The sequence below is a fragment of the Sorghum bicolor genome, chromosome 3 (genome assembly GCF_000003195.3).
Source record: "Sorghum bicolor cultivar BTx623 chromosome 3, Sorghum_bicolor_NCBIv3, whole genome shotgun sequence".
Lineage (NCBI taxonomy): Eukaryota > Viridiplantae > Streptophyta > Magnoliopsida > Poales > Poaceae > Sorghum > Sorghum bicolor.
The window spans coordinates 72,580,355-72,607,425 of NC_012872.2; the positions used below are offsets into that span (position 1 = coordinate 72,580,355).

At 41.3% G+C, this 27,071-nt stretch overlaps 4 protein-coding genes across 4 annotated transcripts; 2 read left to right on the forward strand and 2 right to left on the reverse strand.

Moving 5' to 3' along the window:
- Nucleotides 543–5,193, reverse strand: LOC8081318 (BRCT-containing protein 1). Its single transcript, XM_021455712.1, has 7 exons — nucleotides 4,980–5,193; nucleotides 2,908–4,239; nucleotides 2,545–2,814; nucleotides 2,283–2,363; nucleotides 1,926–2,034; nucleotides 1,766–1,832; nucleotides 543–1,655 (listed from the first exon to the last, which is right to left on the reverse strand). The coding sequence occupies exons 2-7, from the start codon at nucleotides 4,195–4,197 to the stop codon at nucleotides 1,637–1,639; spliced, it is 1,836 nt and encodes a 611-aa protein (XP_021311387.1). The 5' UTR covers nucleotides 4,198–4,239; nucleotides 4,980–5,193; the 3' UTR covers nucleotides 543–1,636.
- LOC110433386 (homeobox protein Hox-A3) lies at nucleotides 6,102–8,669 on the reverse strand. Its single transcript, XM_021455365.1, has 3 exons — nucleotides 8,426–8,669; nucleotides 6,809–7,039; nucleotides 6,102–6,617 (listed from the first exon to the last, which is right to left on the reverse strand). The coding sequence occupies exons 1-3, from the start codon at nucleotides 8,593–8,595 to the stop codon at nucleotides 6,560–6,562; spliced, it is 459 nt and encodes a 152-aa protein (XP_021311040.1). The 5' UTR covers nucleotides 8,596–8,669; the 3' UTR covers nucleotides 6,102–6,559.
- On the forward strand, nucleotides 11,730–15,776 carry LOC8062295 (probable glycerol-3-phosphate dehydrogenase [NAD(+)] 1, cytosolic). The gene is made up of 6 exons (XM_021456409.1): nucleotides 11,730–12,135; nucleotides 12,268–13,161; nucleotides 14,159–14,380; nucleotides 14,741–14,988; nucleotides 15,169–15,308; nucleotides 15,454–15,776. Exons 2-6 carry the CDS (start codon nucleotides 12,519–12,521, stop codon nucleotides 15,575–15,577), a joined length of 1,377 nt encoding a protein of 458 aa, XP_021312084.1. The 5' UTR covers nucleotides 11,730–12,135; nucleotides 12,268–12,518; the 3' UTR covers nucleotides 15,578–15,776.
- Nucleotides 16,837–22,933, forward strand: LOC8081319 (S-formylglutathione hydrolase). Its single transcript, XM_002456871.2, has 7 exons — nucleotides 16,837–17,104; nucleotides 17,208–17,325; nucleotides 18,595–18,642; nucleotides 20,594–20,790; nucleotides 20,898–20,996; nucleotides 21,075–21,140; nucleotides 22,330–22,933. The coding sequence occupies exons 1-7, from the start codon at nucleotides 16,964–16,966 to the stop codon at nucleotides 22,513–22,515; spliced, it is 855 nt and encodes a 284-aa protein (XP_002456916.1). The 5' UTR covers nucleotides 16,837–16,963; the 3' UTR covers nucleotides 22,516–22,933.

Below are 27,071 nucleotides of genomic sequence, written 5' to 3' on the forward strand. Positions count from 1 at the left end.
TTGTCAAATACAAATGAAAGAGCTACAGTGTCCATTTTGCAAAATATTTTGGAACTAAACAAGGCCTTAGTAAGATGAACATCTGTTGGCCGATCATATATATCGGCGCCTCTTTTATCGAAGGCCAGGTCAATTATATTGGGTGCAGTAGTGCATTTGCTCAATAATAAAGGATCGTATCAGCTATTCCGTGTGATACACCAGCCGCATAGCTATAAAAATGCATTTACTTTAGGACAGCAGTAGTACTACTCAACAATAGTGCGCGTTAGTACGAACAATCAATCTCATCATTAAGGGGATTCTATCAACCATCACTAGGATAGGTCTTTCATCCTAGCACATCAGAATGATTCATGAATCCAAGTTATTTAACTGTTTCCTTTGTTGTATAATACATCTAGGTATCATGAGAGAACATTCCACAATACTTGCCATTAAAGATGTAAATGGTTTAAGATCCGTAGCATTTTCACCCTGGGCCTCTAATTAAATGATGCCCCGACATAAAAAAATGTATGTATTTAATTGAATCTAGCAGGGAGGCACCTACCTATTTTTTCATTATATAAGAGAAAGCAATATGTACAGATACAAGACCAGAGATCCAACAAAAAAAATCCAAGAAAAAACTAAGAAATTACATAAAAATCTTCTAAGAGAAGACTGACTGAAGGTTTGGCCCTAAACACTAGTAGGGGTGATGCTTATAATCATATTAAGTCTTCTTTTCTATCAAGAATGCAACATTTTCTATAGAGAGGATGTTCGAAGTTTTCTTTTCTATAGAATAGAATGTTACAGATTTTTATCATGCTATAACTGCAACATTTAACTCTCCCAAACTCCTGCGTGATAGTTTCTGAAATAAAGAGTTGGTTGGGACACACACACACACACAAGCCAGTTTTAACATGATAGGTTCAAATGCAAAACATCCACAAAAACAGCACACAAACAAGAAGCGATACAAAGAACTGCACACCAGATGCTCTTGATCTGTTGTTTTATCAAGACTGCTTGTTCCCTGTGCCTCCTAGTCCAAACATACTGCATCACTCTTTCAGCTCTAACCAGGAGTTCTTGATGACATTGCTCTCTTTCTCATAACTCACATGAGTGCATGTTGTTATGGATAAAAATGCCAGCTACAAACTGCATCAGGACAAAAAATTTTAAGGAAATGTAACAAGAGGCAAGGCTCTATATTATGTGCCACTTCAGCAAGAGAGGCTGATGAATGCACAAGAACTTAGCTTGCTTGAGTATACTGCTCAGAGTCAAACAATAAAGCATCAGACCACTGGGTTCAAATCCCTCGTGGAAACCCCAACCGAATGGATTGGTTCTACCATTACACTGAATAGGCTCATTGGCAGAATGATATATGATAATCCAATCCATGCAGATAATTGGTTTTAATAACGGCTAACATGGTCAGTCATACAACAAAAGAAAGAGCCAATAGAAAGCAAATAATTGTGGTAAGGGCCAGACGCTCGAACGATAAATACATGCAAAGAGTGTCCAGAGGATCATAGAGTAACTAGAGAAAGATAAGGGTGCGTATGTACAGAAGTACTTTGTCTGCCTTGCATGGTACTGTAACCGAACCGATCACGCTCATATGGTTTATTCATGGAAAGAGGCGATACCTGAAAACAAAATATACCGCTTTCAGAGTTAGAAGGCAGGGTAGATTTCATCAATATCAAAATGTTCAAGACACAACATGATCCTAGCTTGTTAAGATAGAAGCATGTACCTATCGAACTCTAGCTTCTGAGTGACAATACCATTTAACAGAAGCTCCGAGTCAAAGACTTTCAGACCTGAAACAATTGTACAGAACTTGTTCCCTAAATTGCAAGAAATGGAGAAGCAACAGAAGAAGATTTTTGGGAGGGCAAATTCATAACATGTACCACTCTCAATTAATGGCATACAGACACTGTGATCTTGTTCACAAGAGAGTACAAAGGCCACCTCAATTTTTTTGTTCTTCACTGTAGAGGCTGTGATTCTCGCCAACGGCTGACAAAATTTGTTTAGCACTAAAGCAAATTAGCCAATGAAAATTATTGAACAAAACATGGGATTCTAGAGATCATACAAAATTATTCATTACACGAAGTTACAGTAAAACATAAAGCAATTATACGAAATTTTCTATTTATGCCTTTATGGCTACATGGTTCATAAATGAATGCAAATTTAGTTAAACTACCAAAAGACAGTGAGATGGTAGACTGATACGGATATCTAGATTACAAATTGCATACCTGACCATGAGCTGCAACTACTAAACTTGTCAGAAGCTCCTTGCTAGGCTTAGCATTTGGTGTGATTAGTACTCTTCTACCCTGAAACGAATTTTGGAAACCTCAGGAAACAGTATGATAAATATTACAAAAGGAATGATGTGAGCATACTGTAAATGTCGAGTTTTTTCTTGGCATAAAAAGAGAATACTGTCCTCTGTCAAGAATACTATCTCTAATTTCAATTGGACACTTCATAGATAAGAAATTATTAGAGGAAAACCTGAAGCAATGGTTTTTTGCAGGCTCTACCAAGTGAGACAGGCATGCTAAAGCCTAGCTCCTTTTCCTTCTTCATATCTCTCATAATGTATTTCTTCTCATCAATGAAGCACCTTGCTTCTCTACAGCTTTCAAGCCATGATGGCGTGACTATAGGTATGCCCATAGCTATTGCTTCAAGCATGTTCCTTGTACGGGCAAACTTTTCAGCAACAAAGTGTGTAGCTTCTGAAATAGTTTTCGCCACTGGTAGTCCAAAGTATATCAATATCTGCCAACACCAAGAAAATTTTAAAAATGGGATTCATCAACAGACCATTAAATACTGTTTTAAATATGCACAGCTAATATATTGAACCACTACCTTTGTTTGCATTTTGATGGTTTCCTTATCCATGCTTTGGCTCAGCAGAACATGGACTTTGGACATGTTTCTTCTTTGCCTGCTTGTCTGCAAAACTGGAGGTGCTTCATTTCTTAACAGACTGGCAAGTTCTCTGGAACCTGGTGATTTCTCAAGTCCTCTCTTCAGTGGCTTCTTTGATATTTGTGTCCTAAATTGGGAGTGTTTGCTATTTAGCTCCTTCAGTGGTTCTCTATTTGTCAAACTAGAGTTATGATCTTCTTGTGCAGATGTGGATTGTTTTTCTAATCTGGCAAGCTGATTTAAATCAGGGCCAGATATGCTAACTGGATTTGTTGTTGATGAGTCAGCTACTTCTGTACTTTTGGATCTAAGTGTAGCTGATCTTCCAGCTTTATTGAATTGAACTTTTGAGCTTCTTGAGATAAACGTGTAGGTCCTCTTCCTTTTAGGGTGGATTACAGCATCAGAGCCTACAATATTTGAATCGCTTGGACTAGATCTCTTGATTCCTTCAGACACCTCATGATTTGTATCTCCCTGTATAGTGATACTGTCCATGCTTCCTTTTGCTTTCCCTGCCAGCTGTTTTTGATTCTTCTTGTCTTTCGACTTGCTGGGATGCTTTTTCACAGAGCTTGAAGTTCCACCAATTTGCCTTCGAATTGGCGATTCAGAACATAGCTTGTTGGCTTTGCTTTCTTTTCCCAAATTTGTTCTAAGAACTGAACTTTCAGGATGTGCATTCTCCCTGACTGCATAATTTACAGTTGATGCATTGGACAATGCTTCCATGGCTTCAGCTGCCATCTGAGTACATGGCCCAATATCATATGCATCATATAAATCATCAGTAGAACCAACAGGCTCTGGCTTCTTAAAAGAATTCAAGCCTGAGTCACGACCATTACATTCTGTTATGGAACCAACAATGGTCTGGGAGGTCAAATTCTTTGCTTGAGTATTAGCATGGATCCTTTGTTTTTTCCTGGAAATCATAATGGTTGTGCACTCATCATTACTGGAGTCATCAGCCCAGTCAAAAATACCTGCCTTTTGGAGTGGGCTACTGCAGTCACCCCTTTTGGCCAGGCACTGGGCTACTTTTGTGCCTAATATAGAAGCTGACTTTGTTCCACTCATTGGCTCAGCACTTATTTTCTGAGAAGTTCCTATGTCATCTTCTACCAGCAGTCTTTCCACAATATCAATAGCAGTAGCCTGTGATTCATCACCAGGCTCCTGTGAATTAAGGTAATTTAATCTTCCCTGAACTCTTGTGGTGCTCATTGTACCCAGGCTGTGGTTGCTGGAGATACAGGCAAGCAGAACCTATAAGATTGAAAACTGTGAATAGCATACCAACACCAGATAAATTGCGATGTGATTATTGAATTGATAAGAAAACATAAACTTGATACTAGTGCTGGAATATTCTCAAATTCAAATGGTCAGATGATGCATATATAAACACCAATACTGCAAATATGGAAGGAACATTTTGAAACGGATAAAGTATTCAAATGCAGATATACAAACCCACATGTGCAGAGAGAAAAAAATGTATGATTACAAGATAAATGACCATGTTGCCCTGTCCTAGTGTCCTGGCGTATGCCGATTTAAGGCAACACAACCAACTGCAAGCAGAGTTTCAAGAGAAGTCGTGCAGGCTGGAAAGCTACATGTGGTAGCCAGCGGCAAGGGGTTATAGCAAGCTACGATATCTCTGTTGAAACAAAATCACAACTGCTAGTTTCACAGACGCGTCGGCTTGACAATCTCACGCTCACTGCGCTCGTCACGAAGCAATCGCCAAAATCCCACTCCGCGTAAATATGGGGTTTGGCTTGAGGTTTAGGATAGGAGAGAAGCCCATCGCACTCCGCAGGCGATGTTAATAGAGGCCGTGTGGAACAATCGGCAATCAGAGGTTCGACCAAATCCCTCTCGTCCGCAGCGAGAAACGAACGATTCAGTGCCGCGGAGAACATGATCATCAAACTTGATGAACAAACCCAAAAAAAAAAAGTGCGAAAATATTGGGGGAACCGAGGGATTATCGAGTATACCTCCGTTTGCAGAGAGTAAGGCCAGAAATCCTGCAGGGTATCGCGTCTTCGCTTCGGCACTAGTCCGCCATTGATCGAAGCGAGCAAGATCGATTCGGGGCTCGGTGGGGTGGGGTGGAAATGCGACGGCCAAGGACGGATGGGGGGAGTGGGGGGCAGCGGAGGAGAGATGATGAGTGCGCTGAAAGAGGGAGCGCCGGTTCCTTCCGAAGCAAAACGCCGCGGGAGAAGCGTACTCGGGAAGCCAAAACGGCGCCTCCTTCCAGAGGAAAGAAGCAAATTTGGAGGAAAATTTCGGCCGCGCAAATTTGGACGAAAATTTCGGCCGCGAACATCTTTTGCGGGAAAAAATAAAGTACACGCGCCGAGCGAAATTAAATAAATTTAGTAATAAAAAAATTATTTGCCACTCCCTAACATCTTTCTTGGTCCAACTGCAATGGTGCAGAAGGATGGTTACGGTAGATTACAATTTACAACAGGCGTGGAATTAGCTTATGTCAAAACTAGGTTAAGGGGGTGTTTTTCTCCTTTGATCTAAAAAAATTTGGATTTTGATTTATCATTTTGTATAATAAAACTAAGCATCATGCAAAAATTTTAGCAAAAAAATGACTATTCTTCATTTTAACTTTTAGCCTTAGGATGCCAAAAAACCCAAAAAACCACTAAGAGGGCAATAAATTCTGCATTTTAGATGGAACTAAATATAACCTTAAAAATTTTGACATTTTGTTCATCATTCTAGAATAGTTGGCATCTTGCATTTTATGGGAAACTAAACACCCACTAAAAGAAACAAGCTCATTTGCTAGCAGAATCTTAAGAGATGAATACGTAGTTTACAGCATTCCTGAACAAAGGCCTTGTTTAGATTCAGAATTTTTTTGAATTTTAACACTATAGCACTTTCATTTTTATTTAACAAAAAATATCCAATCATAAGGTAACTAGACTTAAAAGATTCATCTCACGATTTACAGATAAACTGTGTAATTAGTTTTTATTTTTATCTATATTTAATACTCAATGCATGTGTCGCAAAATTCAATGTGACGGAGAATCTTAAAAAGTTTTTGGTTTTTGGGGTGAACTAAACAAGACCTAACCAGGGGTAGCATCTAGCCCTAAAGTACTGTTGACTAATTTGTTGTGAGAGAAAAACACTGTGGCTGACAAATTTGGCTGATAAGCTCAAGCGAACAAGGCGATTGACTGATTGTCATCACCGATCAAAAGATAAATGGAGTAGCATCTAGCCCTAACTCCTAAACAGAACAGTAGCATCTAGCTGCCATAACATAACAGAGTTACAGAAGTTTGCATACATCCAACATCAGGCTTGTAGCATCATTGAACATGAAAAGCGAGCACCAAAGAAATGTTCAAGAGAACATTTTGATATCTGACGACGACCCGCTGTGGGTTAATAGTCCATGTTGCGGTATCCTTCCTTCAGTTCTTTAGGAGTCAGCAACATCGTTAGATCATGCTCATGCCGCCACATCCAGGGGACTATGGGAGCCAGTACATGTGTCTATGAAGTCCAAATGGAGGTTCTGGTTCAAAGTGTTAAGATGCTACTCTTTTCGTTTAGCCACAAAGAGTTTGCTCATGTCTTCAGTAACAACATTGCTCCTGTGAAGCAGTACCAAAAGATAGACATTACTCAGGGATACAAAATACATAATGTGAACAATTGGCAAATACATACTGGGACTGAGCCCACAAACCTCATTCGATTGGTTAGCTGAGGGGGTGAGAGAATACAAATAATGAGATGGTCCCATATGACACCGAAAGGGACATGAAAAGAATTAAAAACTAACCTTCCACGAAGCTGTGGTGGAATTAGAGCGTTCCCTGCTGCACTTCTTATGCCTCCGTGTTGTGATTGCATCCTTGGAATTTTACTGCGTGCGTCATGAAGAGCAGACCCGTTTGATTCTCTCTTCCTTGATGCATTGTCTGCAGGGGGAGCAAAGAGATCTGCAACATCTGGTAGGTCCAATGATGGTGTGGCCACAGAGACATTACTCGAATTAATCGGTGCTACACTCCTGGACCAAAACAACAAAACCAATAAGTTAAGAACTAAACAATACCATATGAAACCTATAAAGTAATGGTGGGGGTACTGGTAATAATGTGCTGTGCATTTAGGAAACTGACAAGTAGTCAAGTATACATCCAGAATAACACTTCAGCATGCAGCTAGAACTGAAAATAAAAAATCAGAAGAAACAAAAACAATACCAGTAACCAAAATAAAGAGGGAGCAATGAATTACATTCGTACCCAATACAATAAGGAGATTAAATACAGAAGGGAAGTATCTGCTTTAAATAACCAATATCAATTGCAACATTTTTGCCCAATAAACCAAAGCATCACAGGGCATTCAATAATCTAACTTATCCTATTAGAAAAACAATTTATTTCCTTTCCCAAAAGAAAGGAAGAATATCAGGGACAAGGCAAATATGCTCTTTCTTACTTGTTCGAGTTTAGAGAAACTACCAGGCCCATGCAAAGGGAACAGAACAGTCTTAGTGCCTCGTTCTGACAACAAGCGGCCTGTATAAACCATGATAAGAGTAATCTAGCACCACACGAAAACCACCACCAAATCGATTGGGTCTTATATAAGTATAAAATTTCCAGACTGATTTATACTGGCATGCTAAAGTAGAACAACATTATCACCATCTAATTGTGGTACATGGTGAGCATTAAGAGGAAGGACCATGAAGAACCCAATGCAGCAGCAGTAGTGAACAAATGCATTGTCATTCCAGAATTTATATGTGACTGACTTGTTCACATATAGTTAATTTGGCCATAAACAAAATGCACTCTACATGAAGTCGGTTGCATTCATAAGCCATCATTAAGCATTCCAAACATTGCAAAATAGAGAATACCATTGTGGTCAATGAGATGTCCCGGGACCAACCTTATCATTTTAGATACAGTGTTTAGTTGGATTAAATTGGGTTCCCTTGAGTGCTGCTAAGCTTGTGAAGTGAATGTATTGATGTGTTTATACAGGGAGAAAAAGTTCCGTGGTTTATAAAGAGAATGGATGAAGCTGTGCTATTATAAAGGGAAGGGCAAGCACATCCTGATGAACAGATATGTATAGAAGTGTAGAAGTAAATCGCATCCCTAAAGGAGCACATTGCAAAACGCATGCATGCCAATATTCATTCCGAATTAAACCTTCGTCACCAGAGATGTCGTGCTACTGTGAGCTAAGTACATGGGAAAGCGAAACAATCGTATTGATGCAGGGTTTGCTAGTACAGCGACTCGATAGCCGGTAGCTTCAGTTTCCAGTACAGCACACTCAATCAGGCAGCCCCGTCAGCTGGTCACCTACCAAGCAACACCCATCTCTACATGCGAAACCCTAGAGAGAGAAGACAGCAAGGAGAGAAGCTTACTGGCTGGCTGCCGGCGGCGGCAGCGTAGGCCGAGGAGCTGCACCCACTGATGTAGAAGGAGACGGAGGCCTTGGCTCCGGACCGATGGGGGCAGGCTGTGGCGCCGGGGCGACGGGAGGCTCGCCGGCGTCTTCCTCGTCGGAGGAGGCGTCGTAGGCGACCAGCGACATCGGGCCCGGGTCGGCTGCGCCGGATGCTTCCTCTGGGTTGGGTTCCTTTCGGCTCCATTTAGACGTGGGCTGTTGGGGCAAGAAAAGCGAGCCCAATTGGAGTCTAGTCTTTAGCTAGTTTAGCCAAGCTGCGGGCTTTTTGGTCCTCCATAGGTTTTCGAAAAAAAAAATATGTGCATCTTTCTCAAAGGAAAAGGTCTACTCTTCCTCCCCCAGAATTCACCCAAGTCCCTTTTAATTCCTCCGATTTTTAAAATCGGGCAAACTATCTCTTTTAATTTTTTAAATCGTGCATTTTATCTTTCTAGAGCAGTTTCGAAGAAGGTCTTACAAACGATGGTTTTGCTACACTCACAGTGATTTTATTTTTTCCTTTTTAGTTATTTCGACATAATATTTGAAAAATCATAGTAAATCACAAAAAAATTATAAAAATAAAAAATCAATTTTGTTGGACTTCATATAATATAGTTTGCTTTAGTACAAAGTTTTCGCTATGAAGGTTTTGTCCTTTTCTTTTTCATTTATTTGGTTGATTATTTAAAAATCATAAAAAATCATAAAATAGAAAAACTAACTTTGTTGGATTCCATATGAGTAAATATACACAGTGAACATATAATATGATATGATTTAGTCTAACAAAATAATTATAGAAGTTGCAACTATGAATTATTTCAAACAATTATAGAAAAGCATAATTTTAAAGCTATAGTAAAAAAGTTGTACAAAAGTATATCATATTATATGTTCACTATGTAGATATGCTCATGTGGAGTCTAACAGAATTAGATTTTATATTTTATATTTTTTCTATAATTTACTATGATTTTCCAAAGATTTAGCCAAAATAAACAAAAAATATATATAACATATGTGTAGATCTACTCATGTGGAGTCCAGCAAAATTAGAATTTCTATTTTACGTTTTTTCTGTGACTTATTATGATTTTTTTTAAAGATTTAGCCTAAACAAATAAAAAAGAAAAAAGACATAGCAGAGTCACCATTCACTATAGTAAAACCACCTTTAAAACCACTCCAGGAAGATAAAATGCACGGTTTGAAAAGTTAATGGAGGTGGTTTTCTAATTTCTTGAGTTGAGAGAGAAAGCGGACTTTCGTGAAAGTTGGGAGAGAAAAGGTAGACTTTTTCCAAAAGAAAATATGCATGGCTAGGTACGTCCAAGCCCAGTTTACTTCAACAAGCACGGTAGCCCAAGTATGGGCCTAGCTTTCCTCCATTTTTTTAAAAAAGTAAACCAATAATTATTGATATGTTTAGTTTTGGACCTTGATGGGCCTAGATGACAACATGGTATAAGTTCAATTTTACTCTTTTTTTATATAAAACATTTACATATACAAGATTAGGGGGGCTGGTTTAGCTTCTAGAAAATGCTTATGCAACTAAAATGTAGGGCACCGATCAATGTGAAGCTAAGGCCTTGTTTAGTTCACCCCAAAAGATTTCCCGTCACATCGAATCTTGCGGCACATGCATAAAGCATTATATATAAATATAAACAAAAACTAATTACACAGTTTACCTGTAAATCACGAGACGAATCTTTTGATCCTAGTTAGTTCATAATTGAACAATATTTGCCACAAACAAACAAATGTGCTACAATAGCGAAATCCAAAAACTTTTCGCATCTAAACAAGGCCTAAGTTCGTGTAGTACAATTTTTTTAGAACTTTTGACCCTACTTTCAAGTGTGTGTTTTCCTAAATGGATGAAAGTAGAGAGACTTTTCGCAACGGTTTCAATAGAGACAAAGAGCGGGAATAGGTTTCATAGTTGTTTTAACCAAACAACTTACTGTTTTTCCACAACGTATTGTTCAAAGTTGCTTTTCCACAGCTCATAACTGAACAAAGAGACGCTAGAGTACCTAAAGTGGCTCATGTGTCCATCGCTCTCCAACCAGCGCTCCTACAATGCGATCTGACTGCTAACATGCAGATTGACAAAGAGAAGAAGAGTGCAAGCAATTGTTCAAGGTCCCAAAACTTAAGGGCCTTTACACTAAGTCATAATTAATACAGTAATAGCTAATCCTTTAAATAAGAAAAAAATGTGGAATATTCAAACAAACCTGTAATTGATTGTTTGTTATTAATTGGACCAATTCACCAATGTAAGGTCCAGTGGCATGTCCACCGGACTGCTTGGCTTCCTAGCTTCCAACTTGAAGTGAAAAAAAAAATGATTTGGCTATGCCTCCTTTACTTTTACTTTAGACTATCTCCAACAATCGTCACCTAAAATACAAGACTCATTTGTCCTTTAGGTAGCGCTACAGATAAAAGGTTTCATACCTATTTTTAGTCTTCTCCAATCACAAGACCTAAAAGACAATACTCTCTGCATAGGTCTCGAAGAGAGAGGATACCCAAATTTGAGTTATGCCTCTCGTGATACCCAAAGTGGGTCTTCTGTATGGGTACTCTGTTGGAGGCTATAGGTACTGTATTGGAGACCCATTTTGGGTTTGGGTTCCCAAATGGATTTGGTGTTGGAGACAGCCTTAAGTGAAAGAATGCCCTGGTTATGATGTTTTTTTTTTTCAAAATTTAAGACCCCATCATGATTCAGGGCCTCCAAATCTTAGGTACAGTCCTATTCCTAATCGCCGAGTTGTGTTAGACTAGTAATCTTTGTTCGCTTCAACTTATCACCATCACCAGAATTTTACAGTCAGCCAGCAATGTTTTTCTTTCACAACAAATCAGCATCAGCGTCATTCTTTCTTAATTTGTGTACTCGGAGTCGGAGCTGAAACACCATCTGTTATCTGTTATGGAGGGAGTACCATGGTGGAGGTTGCAACTGACAATCAAGAAAGGAGCTAGAAATGTGCTTGAGACTCTGAGAGGGACGTCGGTATCTTTGGCCTCCATGGAGCTGAGCTAGAAAGCTGCAAGCTGTAATTGTCCACTCCCGCATGGCCGCATGTGCTGCATGGCATGTAGTATGTGCCAGTGTCAACGAAGACAGTGATCAACTCCATCTGTTGCCTGTTTCGTGATAGCATGCCATCCCAATTCCCATACCCCCATCTCCGTCGTTGTTGCTGGCTCATCGGTGTCGATCGCAGCAGTTCGTTTCATCACATCACTCTGCCTAAAATTCCATCTTCGTCAACAACCAGCTCGGGAAGCAAGCAGCAAGCGAAGCACTGAAGCAGAGGACTGTCTTGCATGCCCCGCCCCTCTGCTCCTCCTCCTCCCCCACTCCACTCCACGTCTCCGCTCCCGGCCCTCGCTCGCTTGCTCATTAATGGCGGGCACTGCATGGTTGGCGCCATCCATGCCCATCAATGCCTCCACCCACCTCCGGGCCGCCCCGCCCCCATCTATCTACATATCCACGCCGATCGGGCGCTTGCTTCCAATCCAGCGCCGGCCGGACCGTTGCATCCATCCCCATCCCCATCCGTCACCCACCCCGCGCCCCTCCTCCTCTCCCAATGCCGGCTGCCGGCCAGCTCCGTCCCCGGGATCCTTGAGCTGGAGGTGGGTGGCGACGTAAAGGTAGCCGCTTGCGTTACTACTGCGGCTCATCTCCTTACTTATCCATCACTGCAACCCTGCTACACATCGGCGCGGTGCCGTGCCGTGCTTGATTCTGTTCTGTGCTCTGCTTGCCGTTTCTTTGGTTTGTAGGTGGCGGTGGATGACCAGCTCTCAGAGTCTGAGCGGAGGATCGGAGGGCGTTTCGTTAGGTCCGCGGTTGGTGAGCGGCGGTCGGAGCGGTCTCGCGCGCGGCGGGGTCGTTGGGTGATGCAGGAATCGGGCTCTGGGAGGGTGGGAATACCTCGCGCTCGCGCTCAAGGTGCTCGATTAATTACCTAGCTAGTGGAGCGCGCGCCTGTGAGCCGAGCCCTTCCTGCTGCACTGACTACTGGGCTTGGGAGATGGTTGGGAGCGTGCACGTCAATGGATCGGTCCACGGTGGCAATGGCACGGCCACGGAGGAGCGGCTGGACGAGCTGCGCCGGCTGCTCGGCAAGTCGGAGGGCGACTTGCTGAAGATCGTCAGCGTCGGCGCCGGTGCGTGGGGCAGTGTCTTCGCGGCTCTCCTGCAGGATGCCTACGGCCATTTCCGGGACAAGGTGCAGATAAGGATCTGGCGCCGCCCGGGGCGGACGGTGGACCGCTCCACCGCGGAGCACCTGTTCGAGGTGATCAACTCCAGGGAGGACGTGCTCAGGCGCCTCATCCGCCGCTGCGCCTACCTCAAGTACGTCGAGGCGCGGCTCGGAGACCGCACGCTGTATGCTGACGAGATACTCAAGGATGGCTTCTGTCTGAACATGATCGAGACGCCGCTCTGCCCTCTCAAGGTCGTCACCAACCTGCAGGAGGCCGTCTGGGATGCCGACATCGTCGTGAATGGGGTGCCGTCAACCGAGACGAGGGAGGTGTTTGATGAGATCAGCAAGTATTGGAAGGAGAGGATCAGTGTTCCAGTGATAATTTCCCTTGCCAAGGGAATAGAAGCCTCGTTGGATCCAATACCTCGTATCATTACACCTACTCAAATGATTAGCTCTGCAAGTAAGAACCTCTCTTGTCTCTGTCTTGTCCCTGCCTGCGTATTTTAAACTTGAAAGATTCAACCAACAAGTTTCCTTAAGGAAGTTGAATAGTCTTGGTTGCTGAAAAAAGTTTATGATTTGTGACATGCATGATAAGCTGATTGAGATAGTGTAATAATTAAATAGCAGAATTCTTTATCAGTGTACTCCCTCCTTTCCAAATTATAAGTCATTCCAAGAATCTTGGAGAGTCAAAACATTTTCAAGTTTGACAAAAAATATAGAGAGAAATATAAAGATTTATGTCATAAAATAGGTACACTATGAAAATATAACTAACAAAGAATCTAATGATACTTAGTTGGTACAAAAAATGTTATTATTTTGCTATATAAATTTAGTCAAACTTGAAAAACTTTGACTCTCCAAGATTCTTGGAATGACTTATAATTTGGGACGGAGGGAGTACAAAATGTTATCATGTGGAAAGTTCATTTGTGTACTGCACATCTCTGACAAACGAACCTGATGTCTGTAGTCTATGCTAATAATTTCATTACGTTAGGACAGCATGAGCCCATTTACTGCTTCTCTTCTATACCATAACTAGATAGTAATTTGCACAATTAATGCCATTAGCTGCTGAACACAGTTAGTTTGTGGATATGCGCTCACCAACAATCCATTCGCTCCATGATATAGTATTAAAATTTCTCCTCCATTTGAAGACTGTACTGAATTCTAATTGATGTGTTTACTTGTCTGTTCCAATTCTTTATTTACCATGTGTTTTATGTATACTGTAAGTCAAACACACCAAGGTTGTAAATTTATGGCATGATCATGACATGGTGCTTATCTTCATTCTTCAATACTCTGATGGATGGAATGGCCTTGATCTTGACATGCATCTGGTTGAAATGTATAGTCAGTTGTTGTTTTTTCTCTGCTTAATGCTTGGCCTGCATATTTGAGCTCAACAGTACAGTCTGATATTTTTTAGGGATGCATTGCAGCTGGAGTTCCAACTGAGAATATACTGTATCTAGGAGGACCAAACATCGCCTCAGAAATTTATAACAAAGAATATGCAAACGCTCGAATCTGTGGATCCAACAAGTGGAGGAAGCCTCTTGCTAAGTTTTTGAGGCAGCCACATTTCATTGTCTGGGACAACAGTGATCTTGTCACTCATGAGGTGATGGGTGGCCTGAAGAATGTCTATGCAATTGGCGCTGGTAAAACTAACTTCTATGTCTTTTTAGCTGTCAACACTATTGTACAATTGGCATTCTACTCCTTGACATTGAAGAAAACATGACAAACAGGGAAATGTTTTTCTTTGCTTAAATTTTAGTTGATCTCTTAATGGTCATCCATCGGGCCATCAACATGACCTCTTTGCTTGAATAGAGTATGGGTGGGGTACACTAAAATCAGAAGAGCTCCTTAGAATTTTAATAAGAAAAGAAACAATCGAATTGGAAAACCTTGAAATAGGGAATAGAGTTAAATGCTTGCTGCTTACTTTTTGATAATTTCCATTCTTTGAATGAACGTTGAGTACCTATTTTATCATATTTCTCTTTATGTTTCAGGAATGGTGGCTGCTTTAACGAATGAGAGTGCAACAAGCAAATCTGTATATTTTTCTCATTGCACATCAGAAATGATCTTCATCACTCATTTGCTGACAGAACAACCTGAGAAACTCGCTGGTCCTCTGCTGGCTGACACTTATGTAACTCTCCTAAAAGGTCGCAATGCATGGTATGGGCAAATGCTTGCCAAGGGAGAGTTGAGTCCTGACATGGGCGATAGTATCAAGGGAAAGGGAATGATTCAGGTAATATAATGACTGTTTTTTTTTTGTCCTGTTCTATTGATTCTGAGAATCTAACAAATGTTGGAAGGCAACAATTTCAGAATATGTCGAAGTTTCCTAGATATTTGATAACCCTGACATCTGCAACCATACCTTTTCCTTATTTACACACCGTGATCATTTTATTATTCCATTGGACAGGGTGTCTCTGCCGTTGGTGCATTTTTTGAGCTGCTTAGTCAACCCAGCTTAAGTGTGCAGCACCCGGAAGAAAACAAGCTGGTCGCTCCAGCTGAGCTATGCCCAATTCTGAAGAGGCTTTATAGAATACTGATAAAAAGGTTTGTGCTATGTATCACCATTACTCTCCACATAACTGGAGAGATTTACAGTGTGCTTGAGGAGTGAAAAGTGACCGCTTCTCACTCATGCATTTCACTGCTTTCGTTTTACCCTTCTGATATAGTATACCTGACTTGTGTGCAGGGAGCTCCCAGCAAGGGACATCCTCCAAGCACTGAGGGATGAAACGATGAATGATCCTCGGGAAAGGATTGAGATGGCACAAAGCCATGCATTCTACCGCCCGTCTCTCCTTGGAAAACCATGATCTAGTTAATCCTGTAAATTAGTAGAATATAAACAGACGCTGTGCTTCGAGCAGGTGTCTCCCCTGTGCTTGCTGTCCTGTGTCCGACCTGCATGGGGCTTTGTGAGTTGTCTAATTCTTTGTGCTTCCTCATTGCTATAATGTACAAGAGATTACTGAATCAATAAATGTTCTAAGTGCATATTATATGAACACCCAATTTGAAAAGTAGTCAAGGAAGATTTCTTGCTGGAAATTGGCATCGTGCAACGTGTTGTGTGGGTGTGTCTGATTTTCACGGTCAAGATGGGCTTGTTTGCGGATGCTTTTCTCAGTTTTCTGCAATATTCCTGCAGCATAAAGATATGTAATGACACAAGAACTCACAAGATGAGAAACTTGCCCGTCAGGTGCTGGCTGACCGATATGTAACTCTCCTAAAAGAGCACAATGCTTGGAACATGCCAATGGTTGCCAACTGCCAAGGGAGAGAATTAGTCTTGGCATGGGTATATCAAAATGCTACGGAGTACTCCCTCCGTTCCAAATTATAAGTTATTCTAAGAATCTTGAAGAGTCAAAACATTTTCAAGTTTGCCCAAAATATAGAGAGAAATATAAAGATTTATGTCATAAAATAAATACACTATGAAAATATAACTAACAAAGAATCTAATGATACTTGGTTGGTACCAAAAATGTTATTATTTTACTATATAAATTTGGTCAAACTTGAAAAATTTTAACTCTCCAAGATTCTTGGAATGACTTATAATTTGGGACGGAGGGAGTAGTATATAACATTATCAGTACAAGAGATTCCTTTTTTTTTGTGTGTGACTAGATGGTTCAAAGAAAAATGTCTTCCTGAAAATTACTATTTTGCTGTGTCTCAGGCCATACATTTCTTTGAGGAGGCGGCCTACATATTGTAAAACACTTTTCATGTCGACTCTGGAAAACTTTGGCTCTGGCACTAGTTCAGGAAAAAAAAATCTGATTATACACGGTTTCGTGCTTTCGGGCCATATATTACTTCCACCCAAAACATAAAAATTTTCAAAATTCTCTGTCATATTGAATCTTTAGACGTATGCATGGAGTATTAAATATAAATAAAAATAAAACTAATTACACAGTTTGATCGAAATATACAAGACGAATCTTTTAAGTCTAGTTAGTTTATGATTGGACAATATTTATCACATACCAACAAAACACTTACGGTAGCATTTTGCAAAATATTTCTAAACTAAAGACGGCCCTTCATCCCTCGGATACTTCCTGCCTATCCGCCCAACGCCAGTCAGTCAGTCCCCACTCCGTGCACCGGACCCCCCAATCCTCCACAGCGACACCGCATCCGAACTCGGAAGGCGAAGCCGAAGCCGCGGCGCGGATCGAACGATGGCGGCGGCGCTGGAGCAACTGAGCAGGAGCAAGATGTTCGACGGCTTCAACCTCCGCTTCCGCCACCAAAGCGCCACCCTCGGCTGCGCCATGACTTTCTCCATCTACATGCCCCCGTCCCCGGCGTCCAACATACCCGTGAGTGCGCCGCCGCCCTCGCTCCTCTATCCTCTCTCTATCTCTCTCGGTTGGCTAATATGTGCCGCGGAATGTGACGCGGCGTCGTATTGATGCTTTGCAGGTGCTGTACTGGCTCTCTGGCCTAACCTGCACCGACGAAAATTTCATCATGAAGTCCGGCGCCCAGCGCGCCGCCGCCGCCCACGGCATCGCCCTCGTCTCGCCTGACACATCCCCACGTATGTCGAAATTGAACCCCTGCTCCCTCTGTCTGACAGCGTTATGTTTCTAGGGTTTATGCCTGCCCATCTATGTGTTCGGTCCGGAAGCGTGGTGCCTATAGAAAACTTTGGAGGCTCAGTCTGGTGCCTTGAGAATCATAATCTCGCTAGTGGCAAGGTTTATTTGTTTTCTACTTTCAGTAAGTGGCAGTCTGGCATCTAATGGTTGCCTGCATATTCTGGCTGACTGCCAAATTCCAATGTGTAATGAGAGGCCCATTTAGAATTAGAATCGATTGTGTTATCACTCCTTTCGATAGGTTTAGGCAGCATGCAACTGGTTCCTACCCTATGCAAGGACCAGAGTTACATTTTGAAGATGTTAGTAGGCACATTTTTTTAACTCAGTGGAACTAATGCTTATCAAATGCTTTTCAACTTAAAAAGTGTCACCTCCTCAAAAGGGCAGAGTAACCTGACATGTTCCCCTATCGGGGACTTGTCAAGAAAGGTTCTAAAGTTCATAGTGGTATTTGTTCATTGCACTACCACCTACTAGTGACTTTTCACTGTTATTGGTTCATTTATGTGGCCTAACCAGCAATTGTATGGTAGAATTTAGAGCCATTTATTCATGTGAGGTAGCTCATCCTTTGTATATCTGCCAATTAGTTTTAATATCACAGTATTATCCTTTCTATGACTTGTCAGGACTTGTATTGACTTGGATTCCTAAAAATTGATTTGATAAATACAATGCTGCTGGTATATTAGAGAGCTTAAGGAACAAGGGTTTACTATCTGAAGTGTTGATATCTTACAGGCTTGTGTCATGAGTAATCCCACCACTGTAGATCCTTTTTCTGGGATTGGTCTGAGCAAGACAATCTTAGGATTTGTTTTTTTTCTTCTCCCCAGCCTAAACATAGTTGATAGTTGAGTTTAGTGACATAACCAATAGTAACGATTATTTCCTAATTTACCATATAACTAGGGTCCTGTTGATCAATCACTGCACTGTCTGTTCCTTTTCTTGCAAATGATTTGTAGTATTCTCAGTGTGATCTCATTTCTATTAATAGTTTTCACCTTTCATCATTGAGAATACACTTTATATGCTTATTAGTTTCGTACTGTAAATGAGTTATGTTTTCTCCCAGTGTGATCTCATTTCTATTAATAGTTTTCACCTTTCATCATTGAGAATACACTTTATATGCTTATTATTATTTTCTTACTGTAAATGAGTTCTGTTTTCTCATTGCTCTTTTTCTTTGGCTCATGCAGGTGGGTTAAATATTGAAGGAGAGTCAGACAGCTATGATTTTGGTGTTGGTAAGGAATGAAGGATTTTAACTAAGATAATCTTGCTATAAGTTTTGGATTTTGCACAAATATATGTCCAACTTGATTAAATGTCCAACTTCACAAGTTATCCCGTGATGATTTCATTATGCCATTGCCATCATCCGCCTTTCTTAATTGTTACTTCACAAATTCAGCAGGAGGTTATAGGCTAGTCTGCATTAGCTCACTATATGATGGTACTTTTTTTAGGCAATGCATGAGATTTGTTGTGACTACATGTATAAGTCTGTTGCATTGAGCAGCACTTTTACTAGTCCAATCTCTACTAAAGTTAATGGTGAACTATGGCACAATAGATTGCCACATGAATGCATGATATATGATTTTTGTATGGTAATATTGAATCTCATGAACACAAATACAGTTGAAACAAATGCTAAATAAATTTCTATAGTCTATCTACTCTAACTTCCAAGGAGAATGGTTGCTAAGTGCGTAACATAAAGCCATTTGCCCTTGGTTCGAAGGGAGAGAGTATCATCACATATTAAAAGTGAGTAACAATGAAACGTTGCAATCTACTTAACTACTAAAGTTATATTATTACAGTACAGCTGGTCTCAAGTCTGTTCTCAAATTCTCAAATATAGTAATCTCAGATTTAGAAAACTAATAAAAGGCATTCAGGCTTGCAACTTAGGCTCGAATCAAGTTCTTATTTCCCCATTTGTCTCATTTCATTCTCATCCATAACATCAAGCCGCAGATCATCCAAACCAAAAGACACAGCTTGCAATTCAGGCTCATCAAGGCTGGTAAGCCACTTCGAGAATGCCAATATCACCAAGCGAATCAAAAGAATCTCCTCCCACATCCCACTTCCTTGTCTCTCCTGTCTTGTATGCATCAGTCCTTGACAGATGCCTCAGATTTGAGTGCACAAAGACCAAATCTTCAGCACGTTCTGGACTTAAAGAATTTCTCTTGACACTATGGATAAAGCTATATAGGCAGCTGACAAGCGGGGGCTAGGCATCACCAAGCGTCTTCATTGGAGGCAGCGCGAGGTGCGAGCGGGCGTTGGGGGCAGAGGGAGATAAGAGAGCATTGCTTCTTGCTGGGATGGGACGTATCGAATAGACAGATATGTATCGGCCCACATACTCAATATTCAAAAATCGGATACTCCGAAGATATGCATTGCCCGCGTATTTGTATCTGATACGTATCCGATATGCGATACGAGGCTTCAGCCATGTATCCATGTAACACAGTGCATTAGTACATCTTTCTTTACCTATTTATCTACAGTGATTTACATCAGCATTTTTTGCGGAATCATTCATAACAAAAACTTATCAAATTACAAAAGGAGAACAGAAATCACGCCAAAAAAAAAACACTTGGGTTCAATTACGGTGGACCAAACTTGGTAATCTATCGATAAAGTAACAATAGAAGCAACATTCAATTTGTAAGAACTAATCACGCCAATTTCCATATTGATGTATCTAGTGATCTGGATAGGAACACTGCTTACTTCCTGTAGCCCTGATAGTAAATATTTTAGAGTTCTAGCTATACAGTATACAATTCATTTGTGCCTTTTACCAATTATTGTGATCTTGGACCATGGTCACCCTGTGTTAACCTAGGTAGATTTTAGCATATTTGAAAATGAGTGTGCAGTGTCTCTTGTTTGTAGTGCTGCCCTGTGTATGCTCATGGTGATACAGTAGCTGTGCATGATGAGATTCTTTAACGTGTTTTGAGGAAGAGATGGAAATTGGCGCCCTTATTATAGCAAGTAGGTTATAATAGTGCTTTAGTAGTAAGGGGAGGTCCATTACATTCTGTCAAAGCATTACTGTTGGAACATTGCGGAAACACTACTTGAATGTGGTATACACTAGCAGCTTGGATGATTTTATTTCTGCACACACATTCAGATATGTTAACGTTTTCTTTTTGTTACTAGGTGCCGGGTTTTATTTGAACGCCACAAATGAAAAGTGGAAAAACTGGCGCATGTATGATTATGTTGTGAAGGAACTTCCAAAAGTTTTAAGTGACAACTTTGAACAGCTTAACACTTCACAGGCATCAATTTTTGGGCACTCAATGGGAGGGCATGGTGCGCTGACAATTTACTTGAAAAACACTGATAAATACAAGGTACTCTTGGCATGCTGTTTTATTTAGCCAAGATAACCTTTTCAAGTTCGTCCATGACATTCTGTATTGAATCTCACCCTGAATTTTGGGTTTATCATATATTTCAGTCAGTATCAGCATTTGCTCCAATTGCCAATCCAATAAACTGCCCGTGGGGTCAGAAAGCATTCTCAAATTACCTGGGCCCAACTAAATCAGATTGGGAGGTATTCTCCATTTCTCCTCTTTAGAAATCACTTATCTCCGAGACATGTTGGATACTTATAAGTGCCTGATTTGTGTAGGAATATGATGCAACCTGCCTGATTAAAAAGAACAGCAATGTTCCCACTCCTATCCTAATTGACCAGGTATAGTGTTGGCATGTATTCACTCATGTCCTGTCTCTGCTGTCACGTTGTTTCTAGCCAGGCTTGTTTGTTGTCCTATATTTTGAAAACATGAAAGGAACTATTAGCTGTTTGAAAACGAGGAAGTATGATTTTAAGTCGAGTGCGGTGGCACACATGCCCGTGTTGCCAAACCACCTGCCACACAGTGGCGGATCTAGGATGGAGGCCAAGGGGGGGCTAAATAGTGGATATGTAGGATTAAAGCTAGAGATCAATAAAAATTTAAGGCTAATCAACCCTAATTTAATGAACAAATCATACTTATAGGGGGGGCTGGAGCCCACCCAGCCCCCCCTTTGGATCCGCCCCTGCTGCCACACATGTTTTTTTTTAATAAAAAAAGGGTTGACTGCTCATTTTAGTGCTTACATTTGATATCTCTCATTCTTGAAAATGATATCTCACCCAGACCACCCAGCCCGTATCAGAACAAATCCAGGATACATCTGAAAATCTACTTAGCATTATAGCTGGATTTTTTTTTGAGATACCACTGAATCTGACTCAAGTAGCTTTACTCAGATGTTTGTGTGAACATTATTGAGTTGCCATCCTGGATAATAGGTAGGTGGGAAGTTGATGGCAAATGGGGACCTTAGAACATTTTTGTCAATTGGGCTGTTCATGCTTTCTTTGTTACGCTGTTGCACGTGATCGAGTACAGCCATTCTGATGATCTTCTGCACTGGGTTGGATTAGCTTATCAAACGATGAGACCTCTACTTATTAACGTAGCATTTGTAGTACTCCACACATGAGCATTATTCAGAGCCTATCAGGGTCACTTAACAGTTATTAACAGTAGCATAGATCCCTACAGCCTGAATGGATTGATTTAATTTAAAATGTCATGTTTTGATTGAACTGGTTAGAAGTCTAATCGTGTAGGCTCCTAAAGAGTAGGGTAGGGTCAAGCTTATCAACTGGTTCCGATAGATTTTAGAGCTTATAACTATCATACATCACCCACAGTGTGACTCTGGAGAAATTAAATGTCTGATGAGTCTTTTTTTAATTGAAATGTCTGATGAGTCCTGAGGCTATGGTGTGTAGTTTTTTTGTTTGTCTTAGAGTAGAAGTAAAAAAGAGTTATTTTTGTGGGAGTTCTTATCCACTGTGCTGTGCTCTTATTGACAACTTTGTTTAGGGGGATGCTGACAAGTTCCTGGCTGAGCAGCAGTTGCTACCTCACAACTTCGAGGAGGCATGCAAGGCTGTAGGGGCTACTCTGATCTTACGGATGCAGCCTCGATATGACCATTCCTACTATTTCATCGCTACGTTCATGGACGATCACATTGCGCACCATGCTAAGTTTCTCAAGAGCGCCTGACTGCAAAGTCTCCTGTAATTTGTAGCGTGAGGAAGACAAGGAGGCAGAGCTCTGTGGTTTCTGAGGTGTCTGCTTGCAGCATGTTACCCATGCCGACAGTCCTCTCTTGTCTGCCAGCTTGAGGTGAACAACACACCCACATGCGAAATAATATGAAAGATTTGCTGTTCCTGTCCATTGAGGAGCTCGAATGGGACTGATGTTGCATTGATTGTAGTTTCCTTGTCATTCGCTATGCACAATTATTGGCCCTGATGCTGCCATTTCTTTTCTGGTGCAAGAATTGATTGCCCAAGTGTGCAGTTGACTCTTCTCGCAAATCTGCAGGGCAGCAAATCGGTATGATCAGAGCCTGGTTTGTAAGTTGGTCTCGTTGTCGCTGCCCTATGTCAATACGAATTCTGCCATGGTTCCCCCCTTGGTGCTGTCTGTAGTATGTGTTCCTGTGTGCTGGGGTTCAGTTACAGCTTTGCCTATGTCATATTTGCAACATGATGTTGTATCTTGTGTGATCCTTTCTGGCCGAGCTGGATGCCGGAGCATGAGGACGACGCGTCGACGCCAGGCCAGAGTCGCCTTCCGTCCGGTCACTGTTGTAGTTGTAGGGCGGGGAAGGCCTAGGGGGGCTAGGAGGAGACAGTATTTGGCATGCAGCAATGAATGAAGTTGGTGCCTTCGCACCGACACGTATCTGCAGCATAGATATGGATGGTGATGATCATCTCTCGATTCAGAATTTCATTCAGACCATGGTCCCGTCCACTCTCAAGACGTTCAAGATGTTGTGATCTGACCAGGAAAACTGCGATCTACCTGACAGTCATTCTGGTGCTCTGTGTTGCCCTCGACGAACGAATGGCAGTAGGATTTTCAGACAGTCTACCTGTTCTGTTGGGCCTGAGACACAGCCACGACGAGACGAGACGACATGGGCACTGTACCTACAGCATCTAGTACGGAAGATTGCGTCCAACCACCGGGACCAAGCCTGCCCCGGCTCGCCGGACTCGCCGCTGGGCTGTCCATGGCGCTTCTGGACTGGACCCCCGGCCCCCGCGGCCGGTCCTTCTTCCCAGGACCGGGACCTGGGCATCGTGGTCATTCCGTGCGGCTACCAGTCGTCGTGCTTCAGGCTCTCGTGAGTACGTCACGGCTCCTTTTGCACGGACGGCAGTGTGAGCCAGCAACGCCCAGCAAGTGTCGAGCTCCAACACATGTGACTGGAAATGGGCATTGTAGGAGTACCAGATATGGTACTTAATTTAGTTTATGAATGAATTCTAGCTAGTAACTCCACGATATCCTTCCTGTCTTATGAATGATTCTAATACGACATGTAGATCGAGGGGAGTATATTAAACCAATTTCAGCCTCTTTTAATCATGCGAGGCTGCATGCGAGTCGAATTCCAAGTGATGAAATTAAGCAATGCGTGCAATGTCTGCCGCAGACGACATCGATGGGCAATGGCACCAGCGAGACTGACACGTACTTACGAGCTTACTTGTGCCGTCTCCTTTGCTGCGTCAATTCCAACTGTCGATGACGATGGATGGAGATGTGCCCCAGACGAGCAAATCACAGATCAGGTCTCTCGATCTTCTTAGGTCACGCGAATCTCTCTTGGTGCTCAAGCCTCCCGTCCCGGGCCAAATATAATGCAAGCATCATGCAGTCCACCCCTCAGACATGATGCGAGACAAGACAACAATACAACAAATAGCTTCTCAAAAGAGAGATCCACTGTTGCTGACCCATTATATCCACCTTCGCAATCGCCTTTACCCAGCACAGGGATCGGAGAAAGCTAGCTAGCAGAAGGGATCGGTCATGGAGCCTGGAGGAGCACTGGACTGCAAGTAGAAGAAAGCACTGTGGCGTGCGTGTAAAAATATACTACTAACGACGAGGACAGGCGAGACAAGGGGGACAGGATTTGGCGGTGGAATGTAGCGAGATGGAGAGACATGGGGTGGCGATTGGCGTAGTAGGCATGGCCCTGCCCTATGCCCTAGCTAGATGCTAGCCTCCAGCTGCTGGCTGCTCAGCACCCAATCTCTGTGCACATTGCTTCATGCATCCCATCTCTTTCCTTGCACCGCCTCTCTCTCTCTCTCTCTCTGTCTCTGCAATAGTGGATGATGCTTGATGCTATGCTTCATCATCCTCTCGCCCATGCATTTAGCGATCTGCTGCATGCATGCCCCTACCTAGCTCCTGCACCTGTCCTCACCTACTGTTAGCTTGGTGGCACTAATAAGAAGGATCATACTAGTCCTGATTGCCATCATCCATGCCGTTGTCTCGTGGCAACTCATGGGTGATAAGATTGGTGGTGTGGCACTGGGCCAGTTGTATCAACAACTCGTGAGTCGTGACCTGTCATGTTCATCAGGTATCATTTAGGAGGAGCATGACCCTGTTCGCTTGAGTTTATCTGTCAGTCATTCAGCAATATTTTCTGTAACAATAAATCAGTGAACAGTACTTTTAGTCATCATGACTTTCCTGCTAAGCGGACAGACTCTATGTCTTTAGGGACTAGATTCTTAGTGACCCATCATAATGTGTGGTATGGGTCTAGATTCTTGGCGAGCCATAGTTTTGTGTTGGAGTGAAATTTATGCATACAGTAGACTATATATTCTTATTATTTCATAATTCAACAAGGAATAGAAATGAATTCTAGCTAGTCAGGTGCCTTGTGGAATATATGTTTACCTATATTTAATTAAGTCCTCGACTTGACATTGATGTTTGCAGTTTTCTAGATTTCATTTCATGTATTCTAGAATTCAGCCGTGTTATTTTTTCAGTGGTAGAAGACAATGTCTCTGTCGACAACATGTGACTATGGTGACTTTATTAATCTCGAGATTTATTGGTTTAGTCTTTCTTCAAACTATCTATTTTTGTAAAAAAAGAAGAAGATAAATCCCTATGACAATGCCATCAATCTTGAGATCCGCTGGCTTAGTCTTTTGAAGTATCTATGTTTGTAGAAAAATATAGAAGATAAATTCCTATGACAACATTATCAATCTTAAGATTTGTTGATCTAGTCTTTGAAATGTCTGCGTCCGTAAAACAAGATAAATCTTTGAGAGTTACTGCAGTATGCTGACAAGCAAGCAACACGTTATGGGGGGTTTCTTCACGCGTTATATAAAATATGCATGGTACTTTGGTTATAACATGAAGGATGGCACAAAGGATCTTCCACAATTGCAGTACAGGTCATGCCCCTTTTGGTGTCAAGTGTAGTATAACTATTTGGACTGAAATGGAGTACATTATTGTCTCATAGAGCAAAAAAAAAGGGGCATTGTTTGGTTCTCCTTTCCACCCCTCCTGCAGCAATGATATGAACATTGCTCCCTTCCCACCCTCAGAAATGGCCTGTCACCCTTTTATCCAACTTGCTAGCTCCTGGCCCCTACCTTTCGTGTTTAACTTGTGGGCTTGGACTTTATACTTTACTTGCATCCATTGAAGCTGATGCTGTATAGGGATATGGTCCACATCCGAAGAATATTGAAATAACCCAAAAGACCAACGAAAAATATATTAAACGCTACGAGGTGACGAATAATTTGTTACACCTATAGTCTACACCCCATTTTATATGCATACTAACTTTCCTTCAGTGGCAATCTCACAGCCACCAGATCAGATGATGTTATTTTTTTACTGTTATTATTATTATCATGCTTCTCTTTCACTCCTCTTCTGTGGATTAATTTAACAAATTAGCCTTTAGCCTAAAAAGGATTATGACGACGTGGCATATTAATAAAATAAAACCATATTACATACAGTTATGCTTTCTTGATATTTGCATTTTGATTGTAGATTTGTAACCTTTTTTTTAGATTTTCAGCTATAATTAATTGAGCAAAAGGGTCCATGTCATGTTGGACCATGAAGAGATACTAATTAGATTGCGCTTACATCATACATCTGCGGGAAATAATTAAAGAAAACTGCGGTTGAAAGCGATACCCAGCTGGGATAAAAGAATAATAATACTTGTCTTTGTAAAGTACAACCATACACGTCCGTACAAATGAGGCAAACATACTCCAATCCATCCAATTAATTATAGATAATAAAAATTGTTTGGGCTTCAATCACATCAAAGACGAGGCATCGATCCATACAATTAATTACGCACAGCTAAAATTAAATGAAAAGTGAAGTGGAAAGGAGATTATTTTTTTACAGATCAAAAGTAATTCTGCAACAATATGTTTGTGTTAATTTCCACGCAACTTTTTATAGACTCCCTCTGTCTCAAATTAAATCACCTTTTAAACTTGTTATAAGTCAAGCTATTTAGAAAATAACATCATTATTTATGATATCAAATCAGTATCATTAGATATATCATGAAATATATTTTCATAATGTACTTATTTGACATCATAGATGTTGCTATCATTTCCTATAAAATTAGTCAAACTTAATTAAAATAGTTTGACTTGGGGTGATTTTAGATTTTTGGTTTATTTTGAGATGGAGGAGTAATAAAGCTAAAGCTAAAACTTAAAAGTGCT